Genomic DNA, 25,640 nt, shown 5'->3' with positions numbered 1-25,640 from the left:
TTTGATTCTTCTTTGAAAAAGGAATATCCCTTTAGGTTAAGACCATGTTATTATATGAAGAATTATATTATTCCTTTTAAATAACAGTGTTTGAGAGAGTTTTCCGTCTTAAATTAAAATATCTTTTCTATCTGTGTGGGATTTTTTTCAAAAAATCATTATGGGGTAAAAATTACGAGTAACTCAAAAACACCTCTTAATTAATGATAACAATATTGAATTATACTCCTGGTTTCATTTATCGCCCTTATTAGGTTTACGCGTTGTATAGTTGGTCGAATAAGGTACCGTACAAGTGTAATCCTAAGAAGGTAAGTATTTATTTTGTAGTTAAGAAAAAAGTGAATATTTAAATGTATTTGTTTTTTTTTGCCAACCGTACCGTTTGCCACGAAAAGTGCACCTTGATAACGATCTCTAGTTATCGTCAAGCTTTGATGAAATTAAGATGTTTACTTAACCCTTGCAGAGGCGGGGCTATTAAAATCTATGCAGACTTATCGTGGGACGATGCTACTACAGCTCTCGGTCAAGTCTAGAGATGGGCCGAATATGGACTTTGCCGAATACGAATATTCGGCCGAACATTCGGTTCAGCTCTTACCGAACCGAACATTCGGCCGAATATTCGGTTACGCCATATTTTTAAAGCGGATGTTTATTAAAACTATTAAATGATTGATAATGGTTACATATTAGTTACTACAACTATGTTCTTATAATTTAGTGGATAACTAAAACTTAGTTAAAACAACTCTGAACTCTTCTCAACTCTTAAACTACGGTTTTTTTTTATATATTTTGACGTATTAATTATCTCTTTTTAGTAGTTCCTTAGAAAGCTACTAAAATAGAAGCTTATTATCCAATGGAATACATAAGATCTTCATTAGTTATTTACTTTGTTTATTCGGTAAATATTCGGCAATTCAACCGAATTATTCGGCCGTATACGAACATTGAAAATCTTGCCGATATAGACCGTGATTTTTGTCCGAATACCGAATATTTACCGAATATTCGGCCCATCTCACGGTCTAGTTATAAGTCTAATGAAAATAACCGTGAATCATTCAAAACTCTTATTGAAAATCTTGCCGAATATGCCGAATATTCGGCCCATCTCTAGTCAAGTCCAACTAATTCAAAAACTGATTATTAATTTCAGCGAACTAAACTACGCCCACAACAATCTGACCGAGATAAAGCCCAACACCTGGCCAACCATGAACGCCCTGCTCCGTCTCAACTTGTCTTCGAACATGTTGGCGGACTTGTCGGGCGACAGCTTCGCCGGGCTGCTGACGCTGCAGAGCGTCGACTTGTCCAGTAACGGAATAGCTATTCCCCCGTGGCAGGCTTTCAGTACGCTGACTAGTCTGCAGTACGTGTACTTACAGGTAACATACTCATCACCATCATCATAATCATCACTTTTATCATCATCATCGTCGTCGTCATCATCACCATCATCACCACCACTGTCATCATCATCACCATCATCACCACCACCGTCAACATCATCATCACCACCATCATCATCTTCATCACCATTATCTTAACCATCACAATCATATTCATCGCAGCCACCACTACTACCATCATCATCAACATCATCATCAACCTCATCATCATCATCGTAATCATCATCATCACTATTATCATCATCATGGTCCTGGCGGTTTTCGGCCACCGTGTCTGTGTGTTGTCCTACTTGTCCTACAGAGCTTGTCCTCGAACATGTTGTCGGACTTTTCGGGGGACAGCTACTCCCCCTACTCCTACTCCTAACGGGATAGCTACTCCCCCGTGGCAGGCGTTCAGTACGCTCACCACCTGCAGTACGTGTACTTACAGGTAACGTACTCTTCATCATCACCATCATCAACATCATCAACATCATCACCACCACCTCCACCAGCGTCATCATTTTCATCATCGTCATCATCACGATCACTGTCATCATCATCATCACCACACTTATCATCATTAGCACCTAAGGTTAAGAAACAACAGTAAATGTGATGAAAGGGAGCCTATTCCTGCCGACAAACTTTTGTTGTTGTACAGTTTGGCGGAAAGTATTATGTAAAAACTGTTTCACTTTTATTGAATAAATAATTTAAATTAAATTATAAAAAAAAGTTTCTGACAGATTTCGACCACAGCGACTGTGTGACAGAGATATCACTATTTGAGAGTAACAAAGACAGCACTACCCCACTGCGTTAGATGTGCGACATATCTTTTACCTATTCATTTGGTGGTGTAATATTTTCATTTACCATCAAGAGGCAGCCTTTTGAGGGTATCATCATCACACATCATCATTTCAGCCATTAATCGCCTACTGCTGAGCATATGCCTCCCTTCGTTTACGCCACTTATCCCGGTCCTGGGCTAATCTCATTCAGAAGTGCCCCGCAGTTTTTCGAATGTCGTCCACCCAACGAGCCAACGGATGCCAGGCGCTTCTTACATCCGATAACGGCCACCATTCGGTCAACATTTTAGTCCACCTGCCATCACTCTGCCTGACAGCATGCCCCGCCCAATTCCATTTTAGTTTGGAAATGACGTCACCCACGTCCCGCACCTTGGTTTGAGGGTATAATTACTGTGTTTAAGTAAACAGAACTTACAGGCGTATTGTACCCTTAAGTCTAAGGAGAAACTTCGCCTCCTTATGTGTGTTCTATCGCCTACGCCTGTACAATGGTTTGTGTTCTGAGGAACTGTTTGACATGATGCCAACGTCCACTTTTCATCATCGCACCGCTCGCCATCGACAGGGCGCTCATCCACACACCTTGCAACCTAAATGGTCGCGTGCCGTGCGGTTTCAGAGGAATTTCCTCCCGCGGACGCTCCGGCTGTGGAATGAGCTCCCTGCCGAGGCATTCCCGATGAACTACTGTATGGGGTTCTTCAAAAAAGGAGTGTACAAGTTTCTAATGGGTCGGTAAGGTCCGACCGAGAACGATATTTTTGTCTCGGCCGAGAACGAGACCGAGACCGAGATTCAATTTGATTCTCGGCCGAGACCGAGACCGAGACCGAGAATTTGTAAAACAGTAAAAAATATGCCATTTTTACAAAAAAATGTTTTCATAATCGAAATTCGCCTATTAACCAGGAAACCAAGAGTATGTTGGGTCCTGCTTAGTGTTTGGTTCCGTAACTATCCAAACCTACCCGCACTCCTTACCTACCTACCGTAGCAAAATAGACTACGTCAGTGACAAAAACAACTATACGGCTCGCCCGGTGGTAAGCAGTAGCCATAGCCTATAGAGGCATGCAATTTCAGAGGTTTTACACGCGCGTTTAATACCCTGATTTTTTGTGACTTTTTGCAAGAAATCATAAAACAGGTTGTCGAATCGTGTTTTCTACGGGTATTAACTTTACTTTACTAAGCTTTACTTTGATTTTGACGTATTTTTAGGCACATGATTCAAAGTTAAGCAACACGAACTTTTTTTTGATAGTGATTATTTCCAAAATTGTATGTATGTATATCAAAAACATGACTATGGAAAACCCATACTTACTAAAAAAACTCAAAACAGCATCCACAAAGCTCAAAATTTCGTCCGATATACCGTAATTCGCCATTTCTATCATGTAAGGTAGGTATTATTCTAACCTGCTGCTTTGATTTTTCGCGTCGTCGTTGTCTTCCACACACATTAAGTTGTCGTAAATATTTTACACTCTTTTATGAATGATACCTAGGTATTTGTTTGTTTTTGGCTTAAAATATCGATAAAGACCCTACCAAAATCACTAAAATCGGGATACCAAACGGGCGATGTAACAAACTGAAAGCTAAAAACCGCAGTCTCGGTTTTGCCGAGAATCTCGGCCCATTTTGGCCGAGAACCGAGACCGAGATCTCGGCCCAATTTTCGGCCGAGAATGCCGAGACCGAGACCGAGACCGAGATCTCGGTCGGACCTTATGGGTCGGCAACGTGCATGTAATCTTCTGGGAGAGCTCACTCCATCGCAGGCCAAGTCTTTGAAAAAAAATGTGACACCCCTTGAGTTGCAGGCGTCCATAGGTTTCGGTGGTCGCTTTCCATAAGGCGAGCCGTAAAAAAGTACATTTATTCAAAATTGCCTTTGTTTTCAGAACAACAACCTAACCTCCCTATCCAAGGCTGCCTTCGGGAACCTACCAACACTGTTCTACCTGGACCTCTCCAACAACCAGCTGATGGATATCGGTCAGGAGTCCTTCAAAGGCCTGCAGCAGTTGCTGGAGCTGAGGCTGAGCGGGAATATGCTGGAGAAGGTGGCCAATGAGGCCTTCAAGGGGCTGGTCGCTTTGAGGTGAGTCATTGAGCGCGATTGTTAAATCCGCCAGATTATTAAATCCGTCAGATTGTAAAACCCGCCAGATAGGAATGTTACTGGTTTCAGCCAGATTTTAAAATCCGGCCGATTGTTTAATCCGGCCGATTGTGAAATTCGCCAGATTATAAAATATGCTAGTAAATAAAATCCACTGGATTAAATTACCCGCCAGATTGTAAAATCAGTTGGATACTAAAATTCGCCAGATTGTAAAATTAGATACTTTATAGAACCCGTTATATTGTGAAATCCCTCTGATAGTAAAGTAAGTTCTACGAAAGAGCCTCTATCCCACGCTGTTCTACCTGGACCTCTCAAACAACCTGCTGATGGATATCGGTCAGGAGTCCTTCAAAGGTCTGCAGCAGTTGCTGGAGCTGAGGCTGAGCGGGAATATGCTGGAGAAGGTGGCCAATGAGGCCTTCAAGGGGCTGGTCGCTTTGAGGTAAGTCATTGCGCGCGATTGTTAAAACCGTCAGATTATAAAATCCGTCAGATTGTAAAACCCGCCAGATAGGAAAGTTACTGGTATCAGCCAGATTTTAGAATCCGGCCGATTGCGAAATACGTCAGATTAAAATATATGCCAGTAACTAAAAACCACAGGATTAAATTACCCGCCAGATTGTAAAATCAGTTGGATACTAAAATTCGCCAGATTGTAAAATCTCTGATAGTAAATTAAGCTCTCGGAAAAAGCCTTCCTATCCAAGGCTGCCTTCGGGAACCTACCAACACTGTTCCATCTGGACCTCTCCAACAACCAGCTGATGGATATAGGTCAGGAGTCCTTCAAAGGCCTGCAGCAGTTGCTGGAGCTGAGGCTGAGCGGGAATATGCTGGAGAAGGCGGCCAATGAGGCCTTCAAGGGGCTGGTCGCTTTGAGGTAAGTCATTTTAAAACCCAGCCAGATTTTACAAACCGGCCGATTGTTTAATCCGGCCGATTGTTTAATCCGTCCGATTGTGAAATTCGCCAGATTAAGAAATATGCCAGTAACTAAAATCCACTAGATTAAATTACCCGCCAAATTGTAGTATCAGTTGCATAGTAAAATTTGCCAGATTGTAAAATTAGATACATTATAGAACCCGTTATATTGTGAAATCCCTCTGATAGTAAAGTAAGTTCTACGAAACCTACGAGACCTCTCAAACAACCAGCTGATGGATATCGGTTAGGAGTCCTTCAAAGGTCTGCAGCAGTTGCTGGAGCTGAGGCTGAGCGGGAATATGCTGGAGAAGGTGGCCAATGAGGCCTTCAAGGGGCTGGTCGCTTTGAGGTAAGTCATTGAGCGCGATTGTTAAATCCGCCAGATTATTAAATCCGCCACATTATTAAATCCGTCAGATTATAAAACCCGCCAGATAAGAAAGTTACTGGTATCAGCCAGATTTTAAAATCCGGCCGATTGGTTAATCCGGCAATTTAATAATCTTTCAACCCTTGACTGTAGAATAGCGATTTTTTGTAAATAATTGTAACCTTGTGAAAATGTTCCTGTGTTGTGATTGTTTTATTTTATACTAGCCTTTACTGGCGGCTTCGCTCGCGTTAGAAAGAGACAAAAAGTTGTCTATGTCACTCTCCATCTCTTCAACTATCTCCACATAAAAAATCACGTCAATTCGTCGCTCCGTTTTGCCGTGAAAGACGGACAAACAAACAGACACACACACTTTCCCATTTATAATATTAATATTGATTTTAAATATTAGTGTTAACTTTATTTAGTTTGAAGATATACTTTACTCCTTATTGACATGAACATAATTATATAAGAAACTAAGACTAAGCTTAAAAGCTAGCTAATAAGCTGGTGACCGAAGAGCTGGCGACTTCCTCGCACAACGTATCAGCATTGCGATACAGCGAGGAAATGTCGCCAGTATCCTTGGTACAATGCCTCAAGGGCCTATTTTAGACATTAGATATACTTTTAGTTCACTGAATAATTACGTTAGCTTATCCATAATGAGAAAGTGTGTGTGTCTGTGTGTTTGTCCGTCTTTCACGACAAAATGGAGCGACAAATTGACATGATTTTTTTAGGTGGAGATAGTTGAAGGGATGGAGAGTGACATAGGCTACTTTTTGTCTCTTTCTAACGCGAGCGAAGCCGCGGGCAAAAGCTAGTAATTATAATACGTTTGTACAAAATATTTTCAATGTTTTACATGTCAGGTCGAATCTTCAAGAAATAAACAAACGATAGTCTTGTGAAATAGTACATTATACATCAGAGGCCGGGAAAATGAGGATTTCCGGCCAAGTGGGTATATACGGCCGAGCGAGCGTACGAGCGAGGCCGGATAGGGATACGAGGCCGGGAATCCGTTTTCACGCCGAGGCATGTATAGTGCTTTTCTCAAACATACAATGAAATAAAAAAAAATGCTCTAAAGAACAATATTTTATTTATTAAGTGACAAAATACAAATACACTCAAACGTCAAGTGTGACAAGTATCCAGGTCACACAAAAATTAAAAAAAAAGTGACATGACAGTACTGACAGCTTACTTAGAAAAGTTACTTTGCAGGCCTAGGCCTAAAAAATAATATGAAATCCCTTTACAGTCCTCTCGAGTTGTTGCGCCCAAAAAGCGATACTTCCCAGCCCATTTTAAGGAACGTAAAGACAACATTTCATTGTATGTTTGAGAAATAGTTATTTGTTATACAAGGGGGCAAAGTTGTATTTTAACACCGAGTGTGGAATTGAAAAACGAGCAAGTGAAAGGATTCTATAGTTGAACCACGAGCGAAGCGAGTGGTTCGAGAATAGAATCCTGAACTTGCGAGTTTTTTAACACGCGAGAAGTAAAATACATTTGCACCTGAGTGTAACACAACACTTTTCCCCTCACTATAACGAGGAAACTACAACGCAAAAAATGCGTTTATCACTGCTTCCAGTAGTTCCACAGGTGGTAAATGATCTTTATTACTAGATTCATCTACTTTTATCGATTTTAAAGCAGTTAATTTGACTTTATTCAAGGTCAAATTACTTTACCCACTAATGGATAAAATGCGTTTTTACCCGCTGGTATTAAAGGACAAAACACGTGTTTCCGAGCTAGTGAGGGGAAAAGGAAATTCCTACCTCGTGTCTCCACTCGTTTCGAAATTTACCGGTTTTCCGTACTTGTATCTTAATGTACTACCTACATTACAACTAGGGAACAAATCAAATTATTTTATTGAATATTTTTGATTTGTTCTTTTTTCAAGTAGTCACACTACTATTTATATAAATTATAAATTGAAATAGATTTCATACACGAAATAAATAATTTTTAAGAAAAAGAAAACCGCCTTCCTTTGGGGTTCTGGTGATAAATACTTTCAAATGTTGGATTATGTTTGTATATTTTTTAATGTTTGTTATTCGATATCTCCGTCATTTCTGAACCAATTTTGAAATCTGGATGATTCTGAAGTACTTACAGATGAGAATGATTATCAGAACGGAACTCTAACCAGGGGCGGCTCACTCTTCATCAGCAGTTCCACTGCACCAAATGTCACTGTTCTGGACGTAAGTGCATGCTGTTCTTATAAAAATACCAAAGTCACTATAAGTGTGCCGTTCAGATTTGAGGAGTTCCATTCTGACCATCATCAGGAGTTCCACTTCACCAAATGTCACTGTTCTGGACGTAAGTGCATGCTGTTCTTATAAAAATACCAAAGTCACCATAAGTGTGCCGTTCAGATTTGAGGAGTTCCGTCTGACCATGGAGTTCCACTGCACCAAATGCCACTGTTCCGTACGTAAATGCATGCTGTTCCTTTAAAAACACAAAAATCACCATATGTATGCCTTTCAGATTTGAGGAGTTCCCTCGATTTCTCCAGGATCCCATCATCAGAACTGGGTTCTGAGAAAAATGGGACCAATCTGTATGCATATACATTCAATAAAAAACATTTTTTTCAAAATCGGTCCAGTAACGACGGAGATATCGAGGAACAAACATTAAAAAAAAAAAAAAAAAACACAGACGAATTGAAAACCCCTTCCTTTGAGATTTGGAAGGCGGTTAAAAACGGCAAGGCCCACTGGTGGCCGAGCCGGGAATCGAACCCGGGTCTTCAGCTTACGCGGCTAACGTCTTTACCACTGGACCACACGCCCGCCCACCAGTGGCCACTTGTGGGCCTTGCCGTTTTTTCTTTCGTGTATGAAATCTATTTCAATTTACTACCTACATTGTTTGTTTCAGAAAATTGGACCTGTCACATAACTATTTGGAGCGGATTGACAATAAAACACATGGCTTATTAGACGATTGCTTGTCTCTGGAAAGGGTATGTTAAATGCTTGCATAATTTCAGTAACATAATTTTGCATAAAAGCGCTGGTGGCCTAGCGGTAAGAGCGTGCGACTTACGGTCCGGAGGTCGCGGGTTCGAACCCCGGCTTGCACCAATGAGTTTTTCGAAACTTATGTGCGAAATGTCATTTGATATTTGCCAGTCGCTTTTCGGTGAAGGAAAACATCGTGAAGAAACCGGACTAATTCCAATAAGGCCTAGTTACCCTTCGGGTTGGAAGGTCAGATGGCAGTCGCTTTCGTAAAAACTAGTGTCAAAGATTAGTTGTCAAAGCGGACCCCAGGCTCCCATGTGCCGTGGCAAATGCCGGGATAACGCAAGGAGGATGATGATGATGAATTTTGCATAAAATCAGCGTGACTCAGGGGACCGTAACTATGGGTTCACTATTGTCTTGCAGAAACTTTTTCCGTATATTTTTGATTTGTATAACAGTTTTTGGCAGAAGTTTTAGCACGTTTGGCAGAAACACCTTACGCAGAATATGCTTTGGCATAAAACATTTCGCAGATTTTTATAATACCGAATCGTACTTTGTCATAATGTCCATAATGTTAATATAAAAATTTATACTCTCATTATATATTAATTTCTTTTCAGGTGGATTTAAGCCATAATCGCTTCGGCTTTCTTACAAAAAAGATGTTCCCCGCTAGCCCATGGATCCCGTACAGATTATTCGAAGTTGACCTCAGTTATAACGAGATACCTGTACTTACCTTAGATCTCACGCTTGGCACTAAGAAACTTAAGAAGCTTATATTAAGAGGAAACATTATCAATGATATTAGGAATAGTAAGTATTGTCTATAGTCATCACTTTCATAAAGATTAATCGAAATAGACCTCAGTTATTATGAGATACCTGCTGTACTTACCTTAGATTTCACGTTTGGCACTAAGAAACTAAAGAAGCTTATACTGAAGGGGAATATTATCAATGATATTAGGAATAGTAAGTATTTTGTAGTTAATATTATTCACTAATGTTAATCTTTCGTTTTACGACAAATATGTTCTTGCGAGTCCTTGGCTTCTATACAGACTGTTCGAAGTTGACCTCAGTTATAATAAGATACCTGTATTGTACTTTAGATTTCACGCTTGGCACTAAGAAACTTAAGAAGATTATATTAAGAGGAAACATTATCAATGATATTAGGATCACTAAAGTGCTCTAAATTTTTTTTTTACAAAGATGTTCTTGCGAGTACTTGCCTTTTATACATACTGTTCGAAGCTGACCTCATTATAATGCAATAACGGTACTTACTCTCAGATGTTATTATTAAATTATTATTATTAAATCATTTATTTCAGGCAACTTTAGTCCATAAATACACATATTCACAAAAGAAAAGAAAGAAAGAAAAGAAAATTACAATGAAAACTTAGGTACTTATATCAAATTAAATTAAATTAAATCAAGGATATACATTTAAAACAATGTTATGTAATGTTACAATGTTATGTTTGAAAGAAACTTGTACTAGGGAAATATTATTATTATCAAACAGGATCGAGTTTTATACTCGTAGAGAGTAACTATCGAATTAAAATGTATAATCACAGTAGACTGCCATCTGTTGACACAGGCTTAAAACTTTTGAACCTCAGTTTTGACAATTGGCCCATATTCTTAGCTTGATATGTGTTAAAATGTCAAATATTAACATTAGCGCCATCTAGCCAAACATTTCCCAAAGGTGTAACGTCATCTAGGCCACCGTACCTTTTTCTGTATGGTACTGAGGTATGTTTTTTTCTTAGACTTTATCTGTCTATACGGAGTTATATATATTATGTCTTTGTTATTATTAATGATATTAGGAATAATAATTATGTCTTAGTGACCATTAGTCGATTACTAATAGTGCAAATATTTCGATTTTCTAATAAGTAGAAATGTTCTCACCAATGCGAACTAAATATCTATAATTTGAGGTTCTTACAGAAATATAATAAACAATTATTTATTTGCTGCGCCGCGGTCCCGGGTTCGAATCCCGGTAAGGGCATTTATTTGTGTGATAAGCACAGATATTTGTTCCTGAGTCATGGATGTTTTCTATGATATAAGTATTTACATATTATATATATCGTTGTCTGAACTTAACATTCAATCTCCTTTAATATTTATTTATTTATTTATTTATTCTTTCAGATGTTCTTGGCAACTTAACATCACTCGAAATTTTGATCTATCGGACAACCAGTTGAAAGATTTAGTTTCGAGAACATGTACGTAAATATTTATTTGCCTGTGTGGTGACGGGTTAAGAATTTCACCACCCCCTTTCTTCCCGTGGGTGTCGTAGAAGGCGACTATGGGATATGGGTTAAATTGTGGCGTAGGCGAGAGGCTGGCAACCTGTCACTGCAATGTCACAGTTTCGTTTTCTTTCAACCCCTTATTTGCCAAGAGTGGCACTGAAGCTTTGTAGTTTCATGTGTTCTGCCTACCCCTTTATGGGATACAGGCGTGATTGTATGTATGATTGTATGTAAGTACATATTACTTTTAATGAAAGTAAAATTATACTTCGTTTACCATCAGGCTACCTGTCTGCTAGGTTGTTTCCTAACTCATAAAAAACACATAAATTGAATACACGCTTATATTCCCAAAAGGGTTAGGCACAGCACATGAAACTGCTCAAGTTTCAATGCCATCCTTAAATCTCTTTTTAACCCCCGACGCAAAAACGACGGGGTGTTGTCTGTCTGTCTGTCTGTCTGTGTCTGTCTGTCTGTCTGTTTGTCTGTCTGTGTGTCTGTCTGTGGCATCATAGCTCCCGAACGCATGAACCGATTTAGATATAGTTTTTTTGTCTGAAAGCTGAGTTAGTCGGGAGTGTACTTATCCATACTAATGTTATAAATGGGAAAGTGTGTGTGTCTGTTTGTTTGTCCGTCTTTCACGGCAAAACGGAGCGACGAATTGACTTGAAGGGATGGAGAGTGACATGGGCTACTTTTTGTATCTTTCTAACGCGAGCGAAGCCGCGGGAAAAAGCTAGTTTATTATAAATGGGCTTACTCTTGGCCACAGACTAGCCAAAGTCAAAGACGTGGCCTACGATGGAGTGAGCTCGCCCAGCAGATGCCTGTTCAGTGTTCACCTGATTTGAAGCTTGCCGGGTTCTATTCGAGGCTTGAGAGAAAACTAACCTGTAATATGGCAGTGACAGGTTCCTAGCCCACAATTGAACCCATATCTCACAGTCAACTTCTGCTACACCGACGGGAGGAAAGAGGATGAAATTCCAAACCGATTTGATCTGATTTGATTTTGGTGTAAATTATTACTTGACGACCGGTTTGGCCTAGTATGTAGTGAACCCTGCCCGCTAAGCGGCGATCCTGGGTTCGAATCCCTGTAAGGGAATTTAGTATGTATACAAGTCTTCTTGAGCTTATAAATAAAAAACTAAAAACAAATTTCTTAATCCTAACATACTTTAATAACAAATGAATAAATGATTATGATTATGATTAACACACATCATCAAACCATAACATATAAATTAAAACATCACTTTCTACATATAAATTAAAAAGAAAGAAATAAAATCAAATAAAAATATTATAATATTAAGGGTTATTATTATGGTTGGACTCAGTCAATCTGTGTATGAATGTTCTCTTCTTCCTCCTACCCTTATCCCACGTTATGTGGGGTCGGTACAACACGTCTTCCTCTTCCATTCTCCTCTATCTTTCGTCATCTCAACACTCACATCTTTCTTCCTCATATCCTCTTTCACACAATCCATCCAGCGTTGTTTGGGTTTACCTCTCCCTTTTCATCCATCAACCTTCATCTCCAACATTCTTTTGCCAATATGACATTCATCCCTCCTCATTACATGACCGTACCACGCCAGCCTGCCACTCATCTTTTCCGTTATAGCATAAATTAAATATAACAAGATCATACCATCCCATACATTAAAATGCGACCGCCTAAGACCGCGCTTACACTCCACCACACATAGATGGCGCCACAAAAAAAATGTCTTGTAGCTTTCGATTATACTTGTAGATGGCGTTAAGTGTCACTTTTGATATAGATTTACGGCTCGGAATTGACACTTGATGCCAAACTACAAATAATCGGTGGCAACAAGGCATTTTTTTGTGGCGCCATCTATGTGTGGTGGAGTGTAAGCGCGTTCGTAGGCGGTCGCATTTTAATGTATGGGATGGTATGATCTTGTTATATTTAATTTATGGTTATAGGCGCAACTTTCAAACTTCCCCTAATATACTTATTCCTGATCCGATCCATTCTGGTCACTCCACACACTGTGTATGAATGTCCTATAATGTTTATTTGTTTATTATTTATTTATTACTATTACTTATTATTTTCAGCTGATCTTCAATTTAATCTACCAGAGAATCTGACAGAACTCTACTTGCAAAACAATACGTTGCAAGAAATGCCGATCAAACAAATAGTCAACGTGACAAAACTTCGTGTTTTGGACGTGAGGGACAATTTACTGGACACATTCCACCCAGCGTTGGTTAGAAAAATTAGAGACCAAGGAATGAAAGTTCATTTTGAAGGTAAGTTCACAATTCGCTGTATATTTCTAGAAGACAAGAAATATAACTTGTTTACTAGGTTCTAATGAATCTTAGTGTCTCATATTTTGCGTTGTGCGAGGCGGGGGTATAGGGAACTTGACTGTAGTTAAAATAAAATATTATACCATGCACGAAATAAAGCATCAGATAATTATAAGAAAAACATGGACAGAAGTTATTTTTAAATCCAATTTCTATTTAATAAGTCAGGTAGAAACATATAAAGTAACTGAGTTGACCGTGAGGCCGTTTTCACATTATCCGATCCGATATCGGGTGTCGGACCGACATCCTACACCCGATAAACGCTTCCGATAGTGTCGGATGTCGGTCCGATAAAACGCATTGTTCCAAATCAATGAAGTATGATTTTGTATCAAAAAATATTTTTAATTTTTTTTATATTTAATAATTATACGCACTACATTTCAAATATTTTATTGTAAAATTTAAATAACGATCATAAAAATACTCAAGAGTGGCAGCTAAAATAAATAATTTTACATTTAACTATATCTACTAAAAGATGAAAAAAATAGTATCCGCAATTCGGACCGATGAATACCAATCTTTTTTTTTTCCAACAGAAATTCATCATTAACAACTGTTTAATAGACGCCATTTTTGTCACGCACACTACTACAAACGTATACCTACATTATATACGCACACATACAAATATTATCGGCCGACAGCTGGCGGGGGGTCCGGCATGCCAAAAATGTCGGAAGCGTCCTGCCGATATCGGCAGTTCGATGGTGCCTCGGACAAAAACTGTCGTAGGATAGTGCCATCTGGATTAAATCCGCAATTTTTGCGTTTTATATCGTTTTTTAGTAATAATGATCTATCAAATACATAAATAAAGACCTGGAAGCGCATAAATCTTACATTTTACATCCTTCCTACATCCGATATCGGATCGGATAATGTGAAAACGGCCTGACGTCAATCAATTCGATTTCATATAAATTCCATATTAGCAAGTCGTTAAAATTCGTTTTGACAGTTCTTAAAAAGAAGCTGATTTGACTAGGAGGCAAGTAGCCCATTGAAGCTCATACAAGTGCCTGAGTCCACTCAGCCTTACACTTAATGAAATGGTATAAAATTGAATTGGTTTTATTCTGTTCAGTTATTAAAAAAAAAAGTAAAATCTACAAATACAAATACAAAATCATTTATTCAGCAAATAGGCCACGGGGGCACTTTTACATGTCAACATTACAGAGTATTCATTAAAGTTAAACAAATGAAATTAATAGAAATATTAACTAAAAATATTAATCATAAGCAAAGTAGCTATACACTGATATAGAATTATTACTAACTATATAATCAATACATAAAGAAAGCGCAAACAGATACAAAGATAAACGAAATCTATAATACTTCAACAGTTGTAAAAGACTGAATGTTACAAGTAAAAATATTATACTTAATCAAATAATCCATGGAGATGTATAGTCTCCAAGAGTCAAATTTTATAAAATTAAAATATTTAAAAGTAAAAACCTTTGTCAAATAATACAAAAAAAAAAATACAGAACTTTCTTACACTTTATGAGTGGCCTTAGATTAGATTAGAAGGCTACAGAGAGGAGGCTAGGAGAGGTCATGCTCGCCTGTACAATGGGTTGTGTTCTGAAGAACTGTTTGACATGATGCCAACGGCCACTTTTCATCATCGCACCGCTCGCCATCGACAGGGCGCTCATCCACACACCTTACAACCTAAATGGTCGCGCACCGTACGGTTTCAGAGGAATTTCCTCCCACGAACGCTCCGGCTGTGGAATGAGCTCCCTGTCGAGGTATTCCCGATGAACTACAGTATGGGGTCCTTCAAAAAAGGAGTGTACAAGTTTCTAATGGGTCAGCAACGCGCACGTGACACCCCTTGAGTTGCGGGCGTCCATAGGTTGCGGTGACCGCTTTCCATCAGGCGGGCCGTATACCTGTTTGCCACCGACGTGGTATTAAAAAAAAAATACTCTCCTAAGATTGTGTATTTCCATGACTTGCTGCGATTGAGACTTTAATTGTCAGAATTTTTCTTTGCAATTTTATATTTTAAAGACTGAAACATAAGAGCTCTTGAGATGAAAAGCCACTGTCTGTTTTTAAAGTAAACTGCTTTTTAATCTCTCTCCCTTTTCAGGAAACAACCTAAAGTGCGACTGCTTCACCCGTCCCCTAAAGCACCTGCTAAACCATGGAACCATAGACTATAACATCACTTGCTCCGAGCCTTTATCTATGGCGGGCAAACCGCTAAGCGCCATAGACGAGGACCGACTGCTCTGCGCCAAGAACATAGGGCTGGAGGGGAAAATTAAGGAGTTTGGGGGGGAGGACTTTGATTTTGAGCTGGAACCGGATTTGAGCTTCAGAGATATACAGTAGTAAGTAAATGTTTATAGATACGTCCTAAAACACCGAACCATAAACTATAACATCACTTGCTCCGACCCTTTGTCTATGGCGGGCTAACCGCTAAGCGCCATAGACGAGGACCGACTGCTCTGCGCCAAGAACATAGGGCTGGAGGGGAAAATTAAAGAGTTTGGCGGGGAGGACTTTGATTTTGAGCTAGAACCGGATTTGAGCTTCAGAGATATACAGTAGTAAGTAAATGTTTATAGATACGTCTTAAAACACCGAATCATAGACTATAACATCACTTGCTCCGATCCTTTGTCTATGGCCAGCCGCTAAGCGCCATAGACGAGGACCGACTGCTCTGCGCCAAGAACATAGGGCTGGAGGGGAAAATTAAGGAGTTTGGGGGGGAGGACTTTGATTTTGAGCTAGAACCGGATTTGAGCTTCAGAGATATACAGTAGTTAGTTTTAACTAATATTTATTTTGTATTTTTGTGTCAGTATTTGATAAAATTGGTACTGTAATGGTATTTGATCGATGGAGGGAACAAATCAAATATTTTTTTTTTAGTATACTACTATACATATACAGTATGTAAACTAACGAAAACCATTTACTGTAACCCGTAAATGTCCAGATGATACTGAGAAACTTTTACTATGGGATCAACCCCGAAATCACGAAAATATCTTCTGTCAGTTTCATTGGTAGTTTTATTTTATAGTAAGTATTTCCTATGGGAGAGTAAATTTTTATTTCGAGTTTTGGGTGTTGGTCCTATAGTAAAAGTTGCTCTGTGTAACTTAAATATTAACAGGCTTCAGTACATGGTTTTCGTTGGTTTACATACTGTATAAATAATAAACAGAAAAAAAAAATTAAAATTTCGGCGGTTACCTCGGCGGTCGGGGTGGTGTAGCGGTTTATCATGTCAGCCGCGTTAGCTGGAGACCCCCGGGTTCAATTCCCGGCTTCGCCACCAGTGGGCTTCATCGCTTTTTCTTTAGTGTATGGTATCTATTTCAGTTTATAATGGGGTTTGATCAAGTATTATAGAGAGTTACTGTCAAAGTAAAATATGTAATCACAGTGCATAGACCGCCATCTCTCGACAAAAGCATAAAACTTTTAAACCTCAGTTTTGACAATTAGGCCCATATTCTTAGCTTGATATGTGTTAAAATGACAAATATTAATATTAGCGCCATCCAGTCGAGCGTCCCCCAAAGGTGTAACGCCGTCTAGGCCACCGTACCTTTTTATATATGCTTCTGAAGTACGTTTTATCTTAGACTGTAGCTGTCTATACGGAGTTACATAAATGTCTTTGCTTTCAGCTCACAATCAACAATATACGCGCACTGGTTTGTTCGAACGACGGAAGACGTGGCTGATTTCTTCCTTTTCATCATGAACGATAGAGGAAATGTTGTTTACTCCAACGATGTACAGTATAATCAACGATCTCTCAAAATGTATATAGGTATGTATAAATATGTATGGTATGAGTTAATAATTTCACCACCCCCTTTCCAGCGAGACCAGCGTCAAAGTATCCAAAAGTTACCTTGACACCAAGCTGAGTGGAAACCTTTTCAGTGACGTTTTATTTCAATTTTTGTGACATGTTATTGTAATTTATATTGTTTTTCTACTCCCGAACTGTTATTCGGCATTTACAGGGTCGTGCATAGATCTTTAAAACCCTACATAAAAGTCTATTCCCCAAAGCCAGCGTCCGCGGGCTTTCCGCGCATGCGCGCAGTATCGAAAAAACTGAAAACGCATTGTTTGGCTCTGTAACCATGGCAACGCATTTTTATAACGATACTGCACGCGTGCGCGGGAAGGCTTTGGGCAGCTGAGCTGACAGTGCAAACCTTTGCGTCAAAATACAGGAAACAGTGTGAATATCACGAAAGTTATTCAAGAAAACTATTAAAAACTATAAGTGCATGGTCGTAGAAAAAGTATTGTATGCAACTGTGTTTAACTGAGTCAAAAAATACTCGTGGCGTCTTAATAACAATTTTCGGCTTCGCCTCAAATTGTTACCCACGCCACTCGTCTTTTTTGACCTCCTTTAAACGCTTGTTGCATAAAATACTATTAAGCGTCCTGAATAAAGTTTATTCTGTTCTAGTCTATTCTTTCTTCCCTTGGGTGTCGTAGAAGTCGACTGTAGGCTATGGGTTAAATTGTGGCGTAGGCGAGAGGCTGGCAACCTGTCACTGCTCACAATTTGGATTTCTGTCAACCCCTTTTTGCCAAAAGTGGCACTGAAACTTAGTAGTTCTTATGCTCTGCCTACTCCTTTATAGGATACAGGCGTGATTATATGTATGCATGTGTGTATAAATATAATACATACACATAACGTGAGGTGGAAGTTAAACACGAGAGTTAGTTAAATCGATTGACTGCCGGAGCGATTTGAAGAATCGAGTTTGCAATATTATTACGTCTCTATGCTTTACACACTTGCAATATAAAAAAATGAGTAAAAAAAAGTTTAATACGTAATTAGAAAGTTCGTAACTCCCTAGGAAAAACGATTTTTTTATAACTCCCGCTTCGCTTGCGTGCACGTTGTATTTATTACGCTTTCAATACTTCAGTGAGACATAGACAATCAAATATTATTTTAATTTTTTTTTAATGTCTATAGAAAAAGCGCGAAACTGAAGCTTTATAAGTTATTTTTGCTTTTTTCTACTGACAGAACTGTTAAAATTTGATTGTTCCATTTTGGAACGACAAAACACTAACTTGAAATTTAATTTTCATTTACATTTTCCAATTTCCACTCCACAGACGACGATCTCCGAACGTCACTCCAAGAAAATGGCGCCAAATTTGACATCTGCGTGCAAGCGAAAAAGTCCAACGGTTTCGCGCGCAAACGCTACCCGAGCCAGTGTCAAAGCGTGCCTTCCAATTTCGAAAGCTGGCCGAAAAAGTTGAACATCGACAAGCGGCGGCTGACGAAAAAAGAATCGTATTCTTTTTTCAAAAATAACGTTTTGAGGTTAGTCAGCGACTCCATTTTGATTACTCTGTGCATATTTTTGGGAGTGTGTTTTAGAAAGTTGTCCGATTTTGAGATTTAATGTAGAAAGTTGTCCGATTTTGAGATTTAATGTGTAGAAATCGTCTTGAGTATGTTGAGTTACTTTTAATGGTATTTTTATTAGCTAGTAGTCCAGTAGCACTTTTACTGTATATTTGATGGTGCAAAAAATAGTTTTAAAGGGTTTTAGTGCTAATGATTTGATGAAAAATAGTTATTTTTTTCATTTTCGAAACATGGTAATTTACTTTCAAGCTAAAGAGGCACATTAAAAATATTCATAAATTATATTTAATCGAATACTTACGAGGCAAATCTTTTATTTGTATTTACTTTTTATTTGACTGTATTTATTTAATTTATTTGAAACATACTCAAGACAAAAGTGGTTGTATTTGAAATTTGTTCCTTAAAGTCGATGCTTTAATTTTTGTCACAATTTTTTTTATAAGTATTAATCACTGCCAGGGTGTTTTTTTTTTTTAAATATTTTTGTAACTTTTTGTTACCGCGTATATAAAGAATCTCATATGTGTAGCCAAGCTTTGTATTTTTTTACCTTTGTTTAAATTAATTTCTTTTATACATATGTAAACAGATGTAGTGCGGAAAGATTTGCCTTCGTATTGTTACGGAAATGCACGAACGTGTCATGCTATTACAGTCAGTCTCAGCACAAGATGTACTGACATTGACTGAACTAGTGTGACAAATACGAATGTTTCCGAAAAATACGAAGGAAACCCTTTTCTCACTGCATCTGTACCTATTTAATAAGTCACAAATGACAAGTACTTAGTGAATTAAAATAGTTTATTTGTTTTAATGTAAATTTATATTATTGTAAGCTGAATTTTATGTATTGCCAAGTTGGATCCAATGGCATTATTATCTGCTAAGTATAAATTGGTTACAATATGAAACTGGCCTGTAGAGGAGCCTATAAATGGACCATATGACAGTATCTGGGTAAAGGGACCTTGATGTCGATGGCGCTTACGGCGTTATGAGCGATGTTCGTGTACAAATACGACGCCGCGGGACGTAAGCGCCATCAACAATAACGTCCCTTTACCCAGATAACGACACATATTTTCACTACAATACGTAGCCGGCAACTATAGGCTACTAGACTCGATATCTAATTTAGCACAATAAATGGTTGTCTTCTGTAATATTTGACATAAGAAACCAATATTTAATGATTTTGGGTATTAAATGTGTACTATCGACAACACTGTTAACTGTACATTTGTAGTCCCTATTACGAACGGCATAAAGTTTACCGTTGGTTAGTTACGTGTGTTGTCGTTTGTACGATGGCTATGTATTTTTAATTTAAAAATGTGAGTAATTTTTTTTTATTTTGGTCACCGAAAACACTGTCGGCTGTGATGACGTCATAGAATTCATGTCAAGTCAATCATTGACATAATGACCTTTATGCCTCGTACTTGTGTTGTTAAAGTGTTGTTTTCGGATCGAATGACTTCATTCACAGAAAATCTATAGACGCCATGGCTGATGTTGTTTTTGCCTGATTAGGTATTATTTAAAAATATTTTTTGCGGTTTATAAGTCATAATAAAACATAGTGATATTTTTTTCGGTTAATTGGACAGTAAGTAATAATATAAGACAAACTTTAAAAAAGGGTCAAGTAGCCTATTGGTGTCCCTCTCTTACTCATAGACACTGGTACCAAAAACACCGAGCAAGGGTTTGGTCGAGCGAGTTATGGTTGGTCGCCGAGCGATGAATTATATATGATGAGCTATAAATTGCTCGCTCTGTCTTTTATTTACACTGGACCGACTATTTTAATTTTTAACCGCTCCACCCAAATCTCAAGGAAGGTGGTTCTCAATTCGTCTGTATTTTTTTATGTGTCAGACGGCTTTGAAATATGTGGAATTCGAGGTATCAAAACTAATGTATATATTTTTTGCTGCTATAGATGTCCTAGAGATAGTAATTTTGAAGTATTCATGCAGCAACTAGAACTCTTGCTGGATTACCTTTTTGATAAAAAAGCAATTATTTGTGGCGACTTTAATGTAAATCTTTTAAAAGATACAAAACAGCGCTCCGATTTCCTAAATATTCTTAAATGTTACAATTTTAAGCACCTTATTAACGACGTAACATTCAAGCGTAATGATTCACAATCATGTGTTGACAACTTTATAACCAATTTGCCTTCTAACTTAGATATAAAAACAGATGTAGACCATAATGGGATAGGAGACGGACATGCTGCTATTTTCTGCAGTTTGACCATAGACACTGAGGAAGCCAGAAATGACGATGTTGTTGTTATTGAAAAAAGATACTTGAATGAAAAATCTGTAGAGTCGTTTAGAAATAGGTTGGCTGACATATGTTGGGCAGATTTGGATGTTAACGGGTTTCTTTGTAAAATATCTGAAGAATTCCAACATAATTTTTCAAAAAAAGAAAAAAAAGTCAGGAACAAATCCCAGCTTAAACTTAAATGGATCACAAATGGTATAAAAACATCTAGTAAAATGAAAAGAATATTAACTAATATCAATAAATCAGTTATCGACCCATCTATTTTAGTTTACCGTGATAAATACATTAATTTATACAGAAAAGTTATTAGGCATGCCAAAAGAATAGCCGTACAAGGAGAAATTTATAAAAGTGAGGGATCAATTAAAAGTATTTGGAACGTTGTAAATAGACATAGAAATAAATCTGTTAGCTTTAAAAATAATAAAATAGTATTGAAGGTTGATAACAATATTATACACAAATCTCAAGAAGTTGCCGAATTGTTGTCTGATCGTTTTGATTACAGTAAATCGACATGCACAGTTGATTTGTCCTCTGCGATCCACTGCTTAGAACATTACAATGAAACGCGTTATAATGATATTAATTGGTGGCCGATTTCATCGTCTGAAGTTACAAAGACCGTGCAAGCCATGGAAAATAAGAAATCCTATGGCTTTGATGAAATTCCGATTTTTGTTATTAAACAGACTATCGATATCCTCTCAGACCCTCTTGCACATTTCTTTAACCGATGTTATGATGAATCAATCTTTCCACATCAGTTTAAAATAGCCAAAGTTGTGCCTGTATACAAAAAAGGCCAAAAAACAGATCCGAATAATTACAGACCCATATCGCTTCTTCCAGTACTGTCCAAAATTTTCGAAAAGCTTATTAAAATCCGTCTTATGCTACATCTCCAAAACAATCATATCATTAACCCAAGACAATTCGGCTTTCAAAAAAATGTAGGCACTGTAGATGCTATTAATAATTTAATTGATGACATAATAACCAAAATTCACAGTAAAAACAGGGTAGTAGGCTTATTCCTAGACCTCAGTTCTGCCTTTGATACAGTGGGCCATGAGTTGCTTTTAAAAAAAATGGAGTTCTATGGAGTAAGAGGCAAAGCCTATGGTCTCTTAAGTAACTATCTTGAAAACCGTAATCAGTACGTAGAAATAAAAGAGATAAACCGTGGCTGCGTAAGGTCCGTCAAATCTGCTCAAATCAAAGTAAGACGAGGTGTACCCCAGGGGTCCATTTTAGGCCCTGTACTATTTATTATGTTTACGAATGATCTTGTTAAATATATCTCAAGTGTAGTACCAAATTGTAGTTTAATAATGTATGCTGATGACACTAATGCTGTTGTACATGCTGATAACCTAGTAGAGCTTAACAAAATAGTCAATACTGCATTATCCTCCTTTTATAAATGGTTCACAATTAACAATTTATGCCTAAATAGTGATAAAACTCAAATAACTCTTTTTAAACAAAACTCTAAGAAAAATGACAAGCTTGAAATCGTTATGAATGGAGCATCCATAAACACAGTGGATAGTGTAAAATTCCTAGGTATACGTCTTGATTCTAAGTTAAACTGGACACAAGAGTTAGATGTTATTGAGAACGCGGTTAGCTCAGCTTGTTACGCCCTGAGAACGCTCAGAGATGAAATTGACATAGAACATCTCAAAATAGTTTATTATGCCTTAATAGAGTCCAAGCTGAGATACAGTATTATGCTATGGGGAAACAGCTTCCAATATAATATAAATAGAGCTCTTATCGCTCAAAAAAGAGCTATCAGAATAATGTTCCGCATTCCGTACCGAACATCTTGCAGGCCATACTTCGAAAAACTAGGTATCCTTACGGTACCCAGTTTGTATGTGCTAGTTCTACTAACAGATCTTGTAAAGCATATCACAAGATATGAAACTGACGTAGAACAAGAGGTGCGTAAATTGTCGCGTACCAAAAATTTAAAAGTTAATTTCCGTCCATTGTCAAAAATAGAGGAGCATTGCACAAGACACCAGGCCGTTACTATATTTAATAAATTACCTCCAGATTTGAAAACTATTACTAAGTACAATGCATTCAAATACAAATTGAAACAGTTTTTATTGAGAGGGTGTTTTTATTCTATAGAGGAAATATTTGATTTTAATATGTCTTAAGTGTTGATTTGTCTGTTTTTGTGTAGTTTTAAGTATTTGTTCCTCTTTCTTTTCATGTACTATTTTGTATGTTCAGACACAATGCTATATTGTTCATGAATAAAGTACTATGACTACTATGACTACTATGACTATGACTACTATGTTTGTTTCACGATATCTCCGTCGTTACTGGACTGATTTTGAAAAAAAAAATAAAAAATTATCGAATGTATATGCATACAGATTGGTCCCATTTTTATCAGAACCTAGCTCTGGATCCTGGAGAAATCGAGAGAACTCCTCAAATCTGAAAGGCATACATATGGTGATTTTTGTGTTTTTAGAAGAACAGCATGCATTTAAGTTCAGAATAGTGACATTTATTTGTTAGGAAATTTGTTATCTTTGTCATGGTCTCATATTGAGTTTTCAAGTCAAATTCTGTCAAGCTCTATTTCTTATAGGTATGTAATCGGATATCGGATTCATGAGGAATTGACGAAACTCCTCAAACCTTAACGGCATACCTACGTATATTCATTAAATTTGTGTTTCCTTCAAATAATCAAAGCTTTATATTAAAAGCAGTTTAAAAAAATACCTACACATTTCTACATAATCCAACATTCGCAAGTACCTTTCACCAGAACCCCAAAAGCGGCGGTTTTTTTTTAAAAATTATGTTCGTTTCTATCGCCGCTATACTCTGTCAAACAAGTCTATTAGTAAATAAGAACAAAGAAAACTATATGCATCCTTTTCTTTAAGCTGCTAGAGAAAAGGATACCTATAGTTTTCTTTGTTCTTATTTACTGACAGACTTGTTTGACAGAGTATAGCTCATCGCTTGCATTTGGTGGGCCCAGTGCCATAACGCTGGAGAAAAACACCATTTGTTGCCGGCTACATATTAAAATGTGGTTATATGCGATTTCGAAAGCTGGCCGAAAAAGTTGAACATCAACAAGCGTCGGCTGACGAAAAAAGAATCGTATTCTTTTTTCAAAAATAACGTTTTGAGGTTAGTCAGCGACACATGCCAGGGACATGTTGCTAGGCAGAGTGATGGCAGGTGGACCAAAATGTTAACGGAATGGTGGCCGCTAACAAATGTAAGAAGTGTCTTTCGGCTCGTTGGGTCGACGACATCCGAAAAACTGCGGGTCACAACTGGATGAGATTAGCCCAGGACCGGGAGAAGTGGCGTACTAGAAGAGAGGCCTATGCTCAGTGGGCGATAAAGGGCTGGTATGATGATGATGATATGTGATATTATTGGTGCTGGCTGTACGGCGATGTATGTGTACAGATGTAAAAGGGTTTCCTTCGGAAACGTTCGTATTTGTCATGCTAGTTCAGTCAATGTCAGCACATCTTGTACTGAGACCACACCTCGGACACTGGCGATCAAAAATATGAAAGAGGCGCGTTCGTAGCACACAGTCTAAGCTCGTGTAGGTGAACGCGTACTATGCTTGTATGAGTGAAATATGACAGGTCGGCTGTTCGCGTTTTTGACAGGCGGTAACTGTGAGTTAACCGAGAGGGGGTGGGCGGCACTTTCAGCGGGAAAGCGGAAGTGGCCATACTGTACGATAGTACTCTTTATTATACCACAGAATATATAATAGTACAAGTACAGAAGGCCCACTGCTTTGATGTTTCCGAAATGCGGCTTTTTTAAATACCTACAACATTCTTACAAAGAAACGAGCCGCACGTGCGCGGCGTCCGGTGATAGGGTTACCAATGGATCCAAACGAATTAATACTCACATTGAATGTTATATTATTATATTCAAGTCTTGAGTACTTTCTAGGTATATACGCTGTATTTATATATTTTTGTTCAAGGTTCCAACATCACAAGCCTTATTGAACTTTTCCGTGGGACTTAATCAGTAGTAGATCTGTATAATAATGTCTTTTGGTATTTATTTTATTCAATATGTCTATTTAACTAAGTATTATTAGCCATTCCACCCGCGGACATCGCTTAAAAATCCTCGCGACGTAAAGTAACAATAGAAAGTGCGAACGTGTATTCCGTGAGAATGTGCGCCACCCCTGAGTAGGCCGCGAACTCGCGGCCGCCAGGATATACTTGTAGCGCGGCGATAGGATCGCGGAGTGAGCCGCCCCTGATTATACTGTGCTGAGACTGACTGAAATAGCATGACACTTTCGTACGTTTCCGTAAGAATACGAAGGCAAATCTTTTCTCATTATATCTGTAGGTACGTCATTCGTGATATTTGTTCTCCGTCCAATAAATATAAGGAAAGTTGTAAACTGTGTGTGTTTAGTAAAACGTCCCAATTTGTCGGTTACCATTAAGGCGAGATTTACTTGTATCTTTGTATGAATAAACTAATGAAGCGGCTTTATATCAATCGACAGAGACGTCTTCC

The 25,640-nt window shown here is 38.0% G+C and overlaps 1 protein-coding gene across 1 annotated transcript in view; it reads left to right on the top strand.

Annotated features, from left to right (window-relative positions):
* Positions 1-24,664, top strand: part of LOC125238993 (chaoptin-like) — a gene marked incomplete at its 5' end in the record, with an annotated part of 59,733 nt that extends 35,069 nt beyond the window's left edge. The window contains 9 exon segments of the mRNA XM_048146494.1: positions 1,169-1,400; positions 4,138-4,337; positions 8,593-8,677; positions 9,305-9,500; positions 13,082-13,279; positions 15,462-15,705; positions 17,023-17,168; positions 18,500-18,713; positions 24,252-24,664. Of these exon segments, the coding sequence (XP_048002451.1) occupies positions 1,169-1,400; positions 4,138-4,337; positions 8,593-8,677; positions 9,305-9,500; positions 13,082-13,279; positions 15,462-15,705; positions 17,023-17,168; positions 18,500-18,713; positions 24,252-24,408 (1,672 nt within the window).
* Between the last annotated feature and the right edge of the window lie 976 nt (positions 24,665-25,640).

This window comes from Leguminivora glycinivorella, chromosome 24, assembly GCF_023078275.1.
Source record: "Leguminivora glycinivorella isolate SPB_JAAS2020 chromosome 24, LegGlyc_1.1, whole genome shotgun sequence".
NCBI classification, from domain to species: Eukaryota; Metazoa; Arthropoda; class Insecta; order Lepidoptera; family Tortricidae; genus Leguminivora; species Leguminivora glycinivorella.
The sequence above is the reverse complement of the archived record's forward strand: the minus strand, read 5'-3'. Positions and strand labels throughout refer to the sequence as shown.